We start from the raw sequence: 12,121 nt of genomic DNA on the forward strand, positions 1-12,121 counted from the left end.
GTTGTTAACCATTGTCATAGGGCAACATGTGTACTAACTGTTAAATGAGAAACTATTTTGTTCTGTAAGCCTTCACCTGAAGTACAATAAAAATAAAAAATAAAAAAAATAAAAACCTTAAAATCAAAGTAAGATGTCTGTTATTAATTTTCTTACTGAATAGTTTATAGACAGACCATCCTCACATGACATCTTTCTCTGTGTGCACATATCTGTGTCTAATCTGCCCTTTTTATAACTCAGAAGTGATTAGATTTAGAACCCACCCTACTCGGGTATGATCTAACTAACATAGCAAAGAAAACTCTATGTCCAGCAGGATTTCATCCTCAGATGGAGATTAGGATTCCAGCACATATTTTAGGGGACCAGTTCAATTCATAACAGGGCTACTATACCAAAAGTATGTAGGGAAGGTCACCTGTGTGGAGGTGACATTGGAGTGAAGATCTCATTACAATTGATATCACAGACAAAAGGTCCCTGGATAGCACAAGTGGTTTGCGTTAGACTACTAAAGCACTTGGGTGCTAACTGAAAGATTAGTGCTTCGAACCCACCAGCAGCTCCACAAGAGAAAGATGTGGCAGTCTGCTTCTGCAAGGATTTACAGCTTTGGAAACCACTTAGGGCAGTTCCACTCTGTCCTATAGTGTCACTATGAGTTGGTATCGACTCGATGGCAACAAGCATTGGGGTACTAACCTAAAGGTTGTCAGTTTGAACCTATCCAGCAGTGCTGCGGAAGAAAGGTCTCCCAATTTGCTTCTGTAAAGACTACAGCCAAGAAAACCCTATGGAGCAGTTCCACTCTGTAACACACGGGGTCGCCAGGAGCTGGTATTGACTCCATGGCCACGGCTTTGGTTTTTTTTGTTGTTGTTGGTTTTAATTCAGTCCATAACACAGGGCCAGGCTGCCTCTGTCTCTGCTGTGCTCCCATTCTGGCTGGCCAAACACAGCATGGACTCTAAGGAAGCACATATTTTTCGTTGATTCTGAGGTGCACTTTCTTTTCCCCCTTTCACATTTTAACATCTCTGAAATCAGGTAGAGTTAGAGCTGACTGATGACACTTTACAATGATCGACAACCAGGCAAACATTGTAACGTAGCTGTCAATGCTTGGGTGTTCATTAGCATCATGGCTCCTCCTGATTGGCACAGAGGATGAAACTGTGTGTTAAAGCATGAACAGAGGCAAAAAGTGGCTCCAAAGAGTCAGGCTCTGCATTATTTTAGGAAAAGCTTAACCAATTTACAGGTAGTCCCCAACTTACAACATATTCGAGTTACAACAAACTGCACTTACTGCCGTCTGGTTTTTTTGGTACATGTTATTGCTAGTAATATGTACTACATACAGTGTTAAAATATGTCTGTAAATTTATATGTAATGTTTCCAACCCCCCCCAAGACAAAGATTGGATTTTTAAAGATACTGATAATTAAAGGCAATAATAATGAAAACTAAAAAAAAAAAAAGAGAGAGGTGTTCAACTTTCATCAGAACCAACTCGCAATGGAGTTGTCTGAATGGAACCCCATCATAAGTTGGGGACCACCTGCATTTCCCTTGTGTTTTCCTATATATATGTGCACACAAATGATATAGAATAAAAATCTGTGTTTTCTAAGTAAGCCCACCAAGAACTCTTTCAAGAAGCACAAAATAACAATTTTCAGTGATAAAGAAATATTGTTATAGTTTTGTTGGCACCATTTTTTCCTTTGTTAGTGGCACTTAAAATGCATCTTACAACCAACGGCATCTTAGATTTGATGACATTCAGAATCTGGAAGGAAAGGATGAATGTATGTGTTCATCTCATTTCTCTCTTTCTCTCTATCCCAGTCTCAGCACCTGGGTCTTAGGTCTGTCTTGGGGTGATAGGTTGGGAGAACAGAATTCTGGTCCCTGTTAAATGAATTACTCTGTCTGATGTGCTTAAAACTGTGGCTTCATTGGATGCACGTGTGCAGGTGCCCTGCGGCTCTGTCTTGGCTGACAGTCACCCCTCTCTTTTCTCAGCCTGGGGCCCCCTGAGGACAGAGGCTGGGCGGCTGCAACTCTGGTGCCCTGGCTCTGGGCTGGGTTCGTAGGGCCATCGGGGCTGAGGCAGAGTGAGCAAAGGTCATAAACTGATTTGTGGGTTTCGGGGATGCAGTCTGTAGGTGTTGTCTGTGTGGCGCTCTGTCTCTGTGGTCATTCTGTCTGTGTGTTTGCGAGGCTTTTGTATCCCTATGTTTGTTTTCATCTTGCTTGTCTCTAATTACTCTGCATTCGAGGGTCAGTGTCTTTTCTTTGGAGTCCCTGGGTGGTACAAATGGTTTATGCGCTTGGCTACTAACCAGAAGCCTGGAGGTTCAAGTACACCCAGAGGTGACTCGGAGGAAAGAGCTAGTGATCTACTTCTGAAAAATCAGCCACGAAAACCCTGTGGAGCACAGTTCTACTCTGACACACATGGGGTCGCCATGCATCAGAGTCAACTCCATGGCAACTGGTTGGTTTTATTCCCTTTCCGGGTCTCCAGCTCCTCCTCAGTTGTTTTTGCAGGTTCCTTTTCAGAACTGCGGATGTCAGGAAAATTCCTTGAGTAGTAGGGCCTATCAGCACACCTCAGGAAACACGGGTGAAGAAGGCCCCGTGGAACCTGGCTGGGGCAGAGAGGCAAGGAGGGGAGAGAGGTGGGGGTGGCTGTAATCATACCAGAGGATTTACGGGGATGTTTAGAAGCTGCAGAGAGGGAGGATGGGGCGGAGCGGTGCTGCCGGAGCCCGGGGGTGCCCCCGGCTGGCAGGATGTCCAGTGTCTTGGCCTCTCTAGACCTTTGGCTCCGTACCTGTCTGTGTTTCCGTCTCCACTTCTTGCTTCCCGTCTTTCTGGCTCTACATCTTCTTTAGATTCTCTGCATAGTCTCTCTGTCTTGAGTCTGTCTGTCTTTCTGTGACTGTCTCTGACTTGGTCTCTCTTTCACTCAGTCTTCCTGCCTGACTCTCTATTTTTGTCCTGGGGAGTCTCGTCCGCCACCCTTGCCCCCCGTCTCCTGGGTGACTTTGCCTATCTCTCTTTTCTCATTCATGTCTCTGTCTCTGCTTGAGTCTTCCCCTTTATTACACCAATACAATTTTTTTAGGACTTTTTTTGTATGTGGTAAATATATAGGTAACAAAACATTTACCATTTCTACTATCTTCACATGTCCAGCTCCTGACACAATTGTAGAGGGTCATGAGGAAAAAGAGGAGGGAGAGACAGAATCAAGCAAGACATTGTAGAAGAGTTTTGACAGCTGAGCTGGGTTTTGAAAGGTGTGCTGGGGGTTGGTAACGAGGAAGTTAAAATTCCAGGGAAGAAGGAAGCCCAGAGCTCAGCAATCTGGGTACCAGATTTAGAACTGGGCATGGGTGCTGCCCCTTTGCCACCATGGGCCGTGAGTGCTGAGCAGGTCCAGGTCTGCCCTGGTGGGCAGGTACCATGTTGGCAGTTCAGATCTCTTGCCTACCCCACATCACCATCTTCCTCTTGTCCTGGCCAGTGCTGGCCAAGCTAAATCACTACCCTTGAGCATGTACAACTCCTCATGAAGTGAGTAGATGAGTAGACAGTACTGAGAAGGGAAAGTGAATAACTTCTCTGGGTGGGGAGAAAAGGGTGGAATCGGGAGCAGGGCTAGGCCATGGAATGACAGGTGAGGAGCTGGTATCCAGGCATGGACCAGGAAAGTGAAACTTGCCTCCAAAAATGGAGGGTGCCAAGAGACCGAAGAAAAAGGTGGGTAACTCCAGTGTGGTGGAAAAGGAGTTTATTAGGCATATTTACAGACAAGGCCAAGTCCTGGGTGGCTGCAGGACCAAAGCAGATATCCACACTCTGCTGTGAGAAGGCAGAGGTTTTATAGTGGTGGTGGACAACAGTGGCTACAAGCCAGGGACTTACATAAGAATGACTCAGCAAACAGTAGTGAACTAGCAGACAGCATGAGGGCGCTCATGTTTGACTGCACAAAGCCTATTTCCCCTTCAGTCTACCCCTCAAGGCCATCTCTTACAATCTAACATGTCCTCCCTCTTGTGCCGTAGCATGAGAGACCCCACTCCCTCCCCACTGGGAACAGATATAACTGTGTGCCCAGAACAGAGGGAAGCCTTCTCTGATAAGGAGAAGGAACTGGGAGAGAGAAGGTGACCCAATTCCCAGCCTCCTTATCAGAGAATGCTTTGGGCCCAAAGCCTTTACTTAGGCAGCCTGGATGGGAGGCGTAGAGTCAGAGCATTCCCCCTTCAGAGCTGGGAATTTGTCCTGGGCATCATGAAGACCATGCAAGGGCTTTTTGTGTGTGTGTGGTGAAAATATACATTAAGAAAACATAGGCCCACTCAACAATTTCTACATGTACAATCTGTGACATTGATTACTTTCTTCAAGTTGTGCAACTATTCTTGCTATCCTTTTCAAAATCATTCCACCACCATTAACATAATCTCCATGTCCCCTAAGCAAAAACTCCCACTTTCTCCAGCCCTCCCACTCCTGGTAACCACTAATAATCTTTGGTTTCTATATATTTGCTTATCTCATCTAAGTGAGATCATACTGTGTTTGTCCTTTTGCCACTGATTTTCTTTGCTCAGCATGATGTTTTCAAGGTTCATCCATGTTGTGGCATACATCAGGGCTTCATTTCTCTTTATGGATGAGTAGCATTCCTTTGTGCGTATGTACCACGTTTTGTTTATCCATTCATCTGTTGATGGACACTTAGGTTGTTTCCACTTTTGGCTATCGTGAAAAGTGCTGCAATGAACATTGGTGTACAAGTTTGATTCCTGCTTTCAAATCTTTTGGGTTTATACCCAGGATTGGGATTGCTGGGTCATATGGTAGATCTATGTTCAACCATGGAAAGATTTTGTGTTAGAAAGAAAAAGACCATCTGGGCCCATGTGAAGGAGCCCTGATGGTGCAGTGGTTAAGCATTTGGCTGTCAACCAAAAGGTCAGCAGTTCAAACCCACCAGCTGCTTTGTGGGAGAAAGACGTGGCAGTCTGCGTCTGTAAAAATTTATAGGCTCGGGAACCCTAGAGTGCAGTTTACTCTGTCCTACTTTGGTTTGGGGCCCATGTCGGGGACTGAGGGCCCAGGGTGACCCAGTGATGGCCCCATGAGCAGGGTTGGGGGGCTGGGGTCCCTGCCCCACCTCGGGCCCCATCCCCTGACATCACTGTCACATTATTACACACGGGCAGGCTGGCCAATAAACTGCTGCTTCCTACTACAATGCATCCTAGCAACGGGGTCTGACCTTGGCTAACAGGGGAGGAGACCTCACCAGTGGGGAGAGTGTGAGGGGAGAGGGAGAGCCTGCAGGGCAGGTGAGTCCTGAGGGCAGGTGAGTACTCGACCGCAAGGCTATCTGGCTGGCCCTGCTGGGCGGGCTGGGGCAGGGGTTTCCTGCCCCAATTCCAGCCCTCTCGACCCCATTTCTGCCCAAAGGCCACTGATTTGTCTGCTCCTTGCTACTGTGACCTGTCCCAGGACTCCACTCTCCCTGACCCAGGCCATACCTTGAGATGGATTAGGGAGAGAGGGTGCAGGAGGGGGAGGTGGAAGGAAAGTACAGGAGGTGGGGAAATGCCCTTACCTCACAGGAGGGTCTGATCTGGTGGGAGCAGTATGGTAAGGACACAATTCTGCAGGGTGAGGTGGGGGCAGAGAGGAGAGGGGGAAGAGACAAAGGGGACAAGAGGGGAAGCAAAGACAGGAAGCTAAAGGAAAAGCAGCTCTTCAGTGGGGCCGAAGGAGCCCAGGGACCTGGGTTTGAGCGGCACAGTGGTTAAGTGCTCAGCTGCTAACCGAAAGGTTGGTGATTCAAACCCACCAGTTGCTCCAAGGGAGAAAGCTGCACTGGTCTGCTTCCATAAAGATTACAGCCTTGGAAACCCTATGGGGCAGTTCTACTCTGTAACACATGGGGTCACCATGAGTTGGAATCGACTTGACAACAGGTTTAGCTTTTTTTTTTTTTTAGGTTTGGCATCCCCATTTTACAGATGAGTAAAGCAAAGCAGAGAGTTGTTAAGTAACTTGCCCCAAATCACTCAGTGAGTATGTGGTAGAGTCAGGATTTGAACCCAGGCAGCCTGGCTCCAGAGCCTGGGCAGTCATCACCATTACCTTATGCTGTCTCCCAATAACAGCAGAAGCAGCAGCAAATGCCACAAACACTCTCTTTTATTGGGCCCTCACCACAAACCTAGGCCTTTTGCTATGTAGGACTGGCTATAGTTGGTGGGGCCCCTTGTTCGAAAATGATTAAGAATTTCAGTCCGTGACAGCAGAGTGTTAAACACCGGTCCTTGGGTGACTCACAGGTTACCCCAGAGACTCCTGACAGCACCTCAGGAGGCAGGCCTATCATTACACCTGTTATCCAGAGAAGCAAATAGGCTCAGAGAGGGGCCTCTTTTTGCCCCAGGTCACACAGCAAGTTAGTGGCAGAGATGGACTGTAAACCCTACCAGTGACCAGTTGCTGAGTCAACTCTGATTCATGGTGACCCCATGTGTGTCAGAGCAGAACTGTGCTCCACAAGGTTTTCAATGGCTGATTTTTTGGAAGTAGATTGCCACGTCTTTCTTTCCAGGTGCCTCTGAGTAGACTGGAACCACCAACCTTTCTGTTATCCCCTGAGTTCATTAAGTGTTTGTACCACCTGGGGACTCCTAAAGTCCCCTAACTCTTGCCAAAAAATGTACCCTGGGTTCTTGAGGTGGAGAGGGTTGTAGGAACGCAGGCAGACTTCCTTCACAGCCCCGATGTCTCTCTCTCTCCCTGCCAAGGCCCAGGAGGCGTGAACGGCTCCCTTCTCCCCCGCAGACACCTAGGATCACGCGTCCTGTGACTCTCCCCCATTCCCAGTCGCCCTCTGTACGGTGGCCACCATGGCTACTTCGAAGTCACAGGTGGTGCCCAGGGAGGAGGAGACCACCATCCTCATGGCCAAGGAAGAGCTGGAGGCCCTGCGCACGGCCTTCGAGTCGGGCGACCTCCCCCAGGCCGCCTCGCGCCTCCGCGAGCTGCTGGCCTCCTCGGAGTGCATCCGCCTGGAGGTGGGTGTCACAGGCGAGTCGGGAGCTGGCAAGTCGTCCCTCATCAATGCCCTGCGCGGCCTGGGGGCCGAGGACCCCGGCGCGGCGCTCACGGGCGTCGTGGAGACCACCATGCAGCCGTCGCCCTACCCGCACCCACAGTTTCCTGACGTGACGCTGTGGGACCTTCCCGGCGCCGGCTCTCCGGGCTGCTCGGCCGACAAGTACCTGAAGCAAGTGGACTTTGGCCGCTATGACTTCTTCCTGCTGGTGTCCCCCCGCCGCTGCGGGGCCGTGGAGAGCCGCCTGGCCTCTGAGATCCTGCGCCAGGGCAAGAAGTTCTACTTTGTGCGCACCAAGGTGGACGAGGACCTGGCGGCCTCGCGCACCCAGCGGCCCTCCGGCTTCAGCGAGGCGGCTGTCCTGCAGGAGATCCGTGACCACTGCGTGGAGCGGCTGCGGGCGGCCGGCGTGTCCGACCCCCGCATCTTCCTGGTGTCCAACCTCTCGCCGGCCCGCTACGACTTCCCGCTGCTCATGTCTACCTGGGAGCACGACCTGCCCGCCCATCGGCGCCATGCTGGCCTGCTGTCGCTGCCCGACATCTCGCTGGAAGCCCTGCAGAAGAAGAAGGACATGCTCCAGGAGCAGGTGCTCAAGACGGCCCTGGTGTCCGGCGTCATCCAGGCCCTGCCTGTGCCGGGGCTGGCGGCCGCCTACGACGACGCCCTGCTGGTCCGCTCGCTGCGGGGCTACCACCGCAGCTTCGGCCTGGACGACGACTCACTGGCCAAGCTGGCCGAGCAGGTGGGCAAGCAGGCGGGCGACCTGCGCTCGGTCATCCGCTCGCCGCTGGCCAACGAGGTGTCGCCGGAGACGGTGCTGCGGCTCTACTCGCAGTCGTCGGACGGCGCCATGCGGGTGGCGCGGGCCTTCGAGAAGGGCATCCCCGTGTTTGGCACGCTGGTGGCCGGCGGCATCAGCTTCGGCACCGTGTACACCATGCTGCAGGGCTGCCTCAACGAGATGGCCGAGGACGCCCAGAGGGTCCGCATCAAGGCCCTGGAGGAGGACGAGCCGCAGCCGCAGCTCAGCCTGGAGGCAGCCGGCGACAGCAGCGTGGAAAAGCGGGGTGCCGGGGAGGGCGGCGGCGAGGAAGCCCCGCTCTCGGCCCGCCGGAAGCTCGGCCTCCTCCTTAAGTACATTCTCGACAGCTGGAAGAAGCGCGACCTGTCGGAGGAGAAATGAGAGGCAGCCCCCGCCCCCGCCCCGCCTCACCCACAAACGGAGCCTTAAGAAAACCAACCAAACCAACCCAAAACAGGCCAATGTGGTGACAATGAGGGCTCTTCTCCGGGGCTGCAGGGAGGGCGTGGGGTGCCGAGGTGATCTGGAGGAGGTGACAAGAGCTTGTCATCTTGGGGGGGGGGCAGTTGAGGGGAGTGTGAGAGAGGTAGGTGGGCCCCAGTCCAAGAGAGACATATGGAACTGGGATAGGAGGTGACCCTGGCGAGGGAGGGTCAAGGTCTAGACGGTGGACAGAGGGCTTCTTGATCATGTCTCCCTCCCCGGTCCCCAGGTGGTCAGGGCAGTTTTTGTGGTGGCAGGACAGTCCAGCCGGGTTACACCAACCCATGTGGGTGGCTCAGTGGGGGTTGGGGTCTGCTGAGGCTCTATTTTAGTTTCTGTTTCGTGTCATTTTCTGAGACCCTCTCCCCTGCCATGCCCCAAAGGCCCCCAATGGGTGCTCAGGATTGGCACAAGGGTGCCTAGCAACTGGGGTGAACAGAGGTGGGGGAGGGTGGGCCATCCAGAGCCAGCCCTGCTGCCTGTGAGTGGTGGAGGTGGGGAGGTGGCGGGAGAGGGGAGGCCAGAGGCCACTAGGCTCACCTCCATGGGAGCTTGGGGGAAAGCAGAATGAGAGTGGAGGTGGTGAGGGGTGAGTGGGTGGTCTCCATGCCCACTGAAGGACAGGGGAGACAAGGATGGAACTGGGTGACCTGGAATGATCGTTTCAGAAGGATGGTGTGTGTGTCTGAGTGTAAAAGTGCACGGGGCTAAGATTACAGGTGTGTCTGTGATGGACTCCTTGGGTGATACAAACGGTTAACCTCTCAGCTACTCACTAAAAGGTTGGTGGTTTGAATCCACCCTGAAGTGCCCTGGAAGAAAGGCCTGGCAGTCTGCTTCTGAAAAATCAGCCATTGATAACCCTATGGAGCCCAGTTCTACTCCGACACACATGGGGTGGCCATAAGTCGGAATCGACTTGACAGCAACTTGTTGGGGGTGTGTGTGTGTGATGGGGAGGAATCTTGGTTGTGTCTCCATGAGTTTGATGCTGGGGGTGGGGTTCTAAAATAGCAAGCTACTGACTGAGACTGGGCTCACCTGTTGACATGTGGCGATGAGTGTACATACGTGGGGATATTGGGATTGTGCTGAAAGGCCATGGGGCTGAGTGAGGGCGACGGTGTGGAGGGATTTCTGAAAGCAGCAGGCATCTGCGAGTGACAGTGTGTGTGCCTGCACCACAATGGAGAAGAGTCTCTGTGTGGCTCAAGTGTCTTGTGAAGACAAACTCTGAAGCCCTTACTAGGTGTCTTGCTTTGTGCTGGACTCAGCCTGATGTTCTGGGCCCTTCCGTGGGGATGAAAAAATGAATCTGATATCCTCAGACCCGTCCAAGCCTAACTCACCTGCTGAGTCAAGATTCAGAGTTTAAAAAATGAAAGAACTACCAGATTAGGGGGTTAGAACAGGATTAGGGGGGTGGTGCCCCAAGGGCTTCTGTGGGCTCAGACAAGGCTCAGGGAAGGCTTTCTGGGGAGGCAGCATTTAAAGCAGGCCTTGACGGGTTGGATGTAGGTGCAAAGAAGGGTGAATTTCCAGGTTGGAGCTTAGTACTGGCCAGAATGGGGCAGGGTGTGCGCTGGGAGCCAGCAGGACAGCCTGGTGGGGTGTACACGGGAACTGCCATGAGGCAGAGGGGCTGAGGGGGCAGGGGTGGCTCTGAGGCCTGGTGGGGGGCAAAAGGAGGGAGGCTGATTCACCACCCAGCATGACAGCTGGACCACGCGCCCAGAAACAGGAGTAGAGAAGAACACTTCCTCCTGAGCTCAGGATTCTGGGGACAGGATAACCTTGGCAATGAGGCAGCGGTGATTCAGTGGTAGAATTCTTGCCTTCCATGCGGGAGACCTGGGTTTGATCTCTGGCCGATGCACCTCAAGTGAAGCCACCACCCGGCTGTCAGCGGAGGCTTGGGTTTTGCTAAAATGCTGAACTGGTTTCAGCGGAGCTTCTAGACTAAGACAGACTGGGAAGAAAAGCCTGGTGATCTACCCCTGAAAATCAGCCAATGGAAACCCTATGGTTTACAACGGTCTGATCCAAAACTGATCATGGGGATGGTGCAGGACTGGGCAGCATTTCGTCCTGTTGTGCATGGGTTGCTGTGAATCAGGGGCCAACTCGATGGCAGCTAACAGCAGCAGCAAGAACCTTGGCATCTCAAGATGAGGGTTCAGCTCCATGGCTCGAGAAACTTGAAGGGGCAGGGGGAAGACGGCCGGTGGAACAACGAGCCGGTGACTGGGCAGGGACATTCAGCATCTGGGTGGGTGGGGGAGGCCCATCTTTCAGTGACAGCAGCCTGCGGGTCAGTAACAGGACACGAGCCTTCCTCTGGCGGGTCCCTGGATGCCTGGTGTCAAGCGGAAGAGGCAGCCCTGGCCATCTTAGGGGGAAACAACTGGGGAGCCACGTCTGCTCCCCAGGCTTTGCTGCCTCGATCGTGTGGGGCTGGATGGTTTGACAGGTTCAGGCTGTAACTGAGGAAAAAGGCTGGGCCCAGGGTCCAGCCTGGGCTGTTAAATTTTGGGGAAACTGTTCAAGGTTTGTGATGATCACAAGATGGCTCTGGAGGCTGTGTTCGGGGCTAGAGGTGGCCGGGGGACTGGGTATGGGCCTCAACCCTAGTACTCACCTTTCTTCCCTGTGGATGCTTCCTGGATCTGGTGACAGTTCTAGCCTCATTTTGGGGCCTTCAATCACCCCTGACCCTAGGAAACAGCTCCAGATTAAGATATAGATAACTGCCATCGTGTCAACTCCAAATCATGGTGGCCTTGTGTACAACAGAACGAACTGTTGCCTGGTCCTGCATCGTCCTCACAGATGCTGGCGCGTTCAAGTTCATCATCATGGCTGTTGTGCCAGTCCAGCTCCCTGAGGGTCTCCCCTGCCCTCGCTGACCTCTACTTCACCAAACATGATGTCCTCTGCCAGCAATTGATCCCTCTGTATGATGTGTTCAAAGCAAGCGAGTCGGACAGTGTTCTATTGTGATCCATAAGGTTTTCACTGGCTGATTTTCAGAAGAACATTGCCAGGCCTTTCTTCCTAGTCTGTCTTAGTCTGAAAGCTCTGCTGAAACCTGTTCACCATTGGCAACCCTGCTGGTTTTTGAAATACTAGTGGCATAGCTTCTAGCATCATAGCAACACACAAGCCACCAGATGGGTGGTGGCCAGACTAAGAGGGTGCATTTTTACCTGGAGGATTAAAGGGGGGTGTCAATTCCCTTTGCTGATGAGCTCTGTGCTCTATGAAAAGGGCTCCCCTCTTCCTGGAAGACTGCCCCGTAGGCTCTGGCAGGACCACTTGGGGGTTCACACGGGCCTTTGGGCACTAAAGGGGGTACAGGGGATCATGGGAGGGAAATCCCAGACTTCCAGATGCACAAGACAGATGGTCCCAAACCCACGCTCAGAAATACTAGTGGCATGGCGTCCAGCATCATAGCAACATGCAAGTCACCACGGTATGGCAAACAGACGAGTGGTGGCCAGACTAAGAGGGTCCCCCATCCCTGTGCCCTGTGGACCTCCCACATTATCCTAAACACTGCACTCGGCCCCCGAGTGGGGCTGGGGTGGTAGGTCAGGCCCAAATTGCCCATGCTCTCACCATGCTGGTGCTAAAGTCCGTGGGGACAGAGTGGGCTTTTGTCTCCTCCCTCCCC

General features: G+C 52.5%; 1 protein-coding gene across 1 annotated transcript; it reads left to right on the plus strand.

Moving 5' to 3' along the window:
• The first annotated feature begins 5,298 nt into the window (after positions 1–5,298).
• Positions 5,299–8,410, plus strand: IRGC (immunity related GTPase cinema). The gene is made up of 2 exons (XM_004388776.1): positions 5,299–5,379; positions 6,884–8,410. The coding sequence occupies exon 2, from the start codon at positions 6,949–6,951 to the stop codon at positions 8,341–8,343; it is 1,395 nt and encodes a 464-aa protein (XP_004388833.1). The 5' UTR covers positions 5,299–5,379; positions 6,884–6,948; the 3' UTR covers positions 8,344–8,410.
• The last annotated feature ends 3,711 nt before the right edge of the window (positions 8,411–12,121 follow it).

This window comes from Trichechus manatus, unplaced genomic scaffold (genome assembly GCF_000243295.1).
Source record: "Trichechus manatus latirostris isolate Lorelei unplaced genomic scaffold, TriManLat1.0 scaffold00216, whole genome shotgun sequence".
NCBI classification, from domain to species: Eukaryota; Metazoa; Chordata; class Mammalia; order Sirenia; family Trichechidae; genus Trichechus; species Trichechus manatus.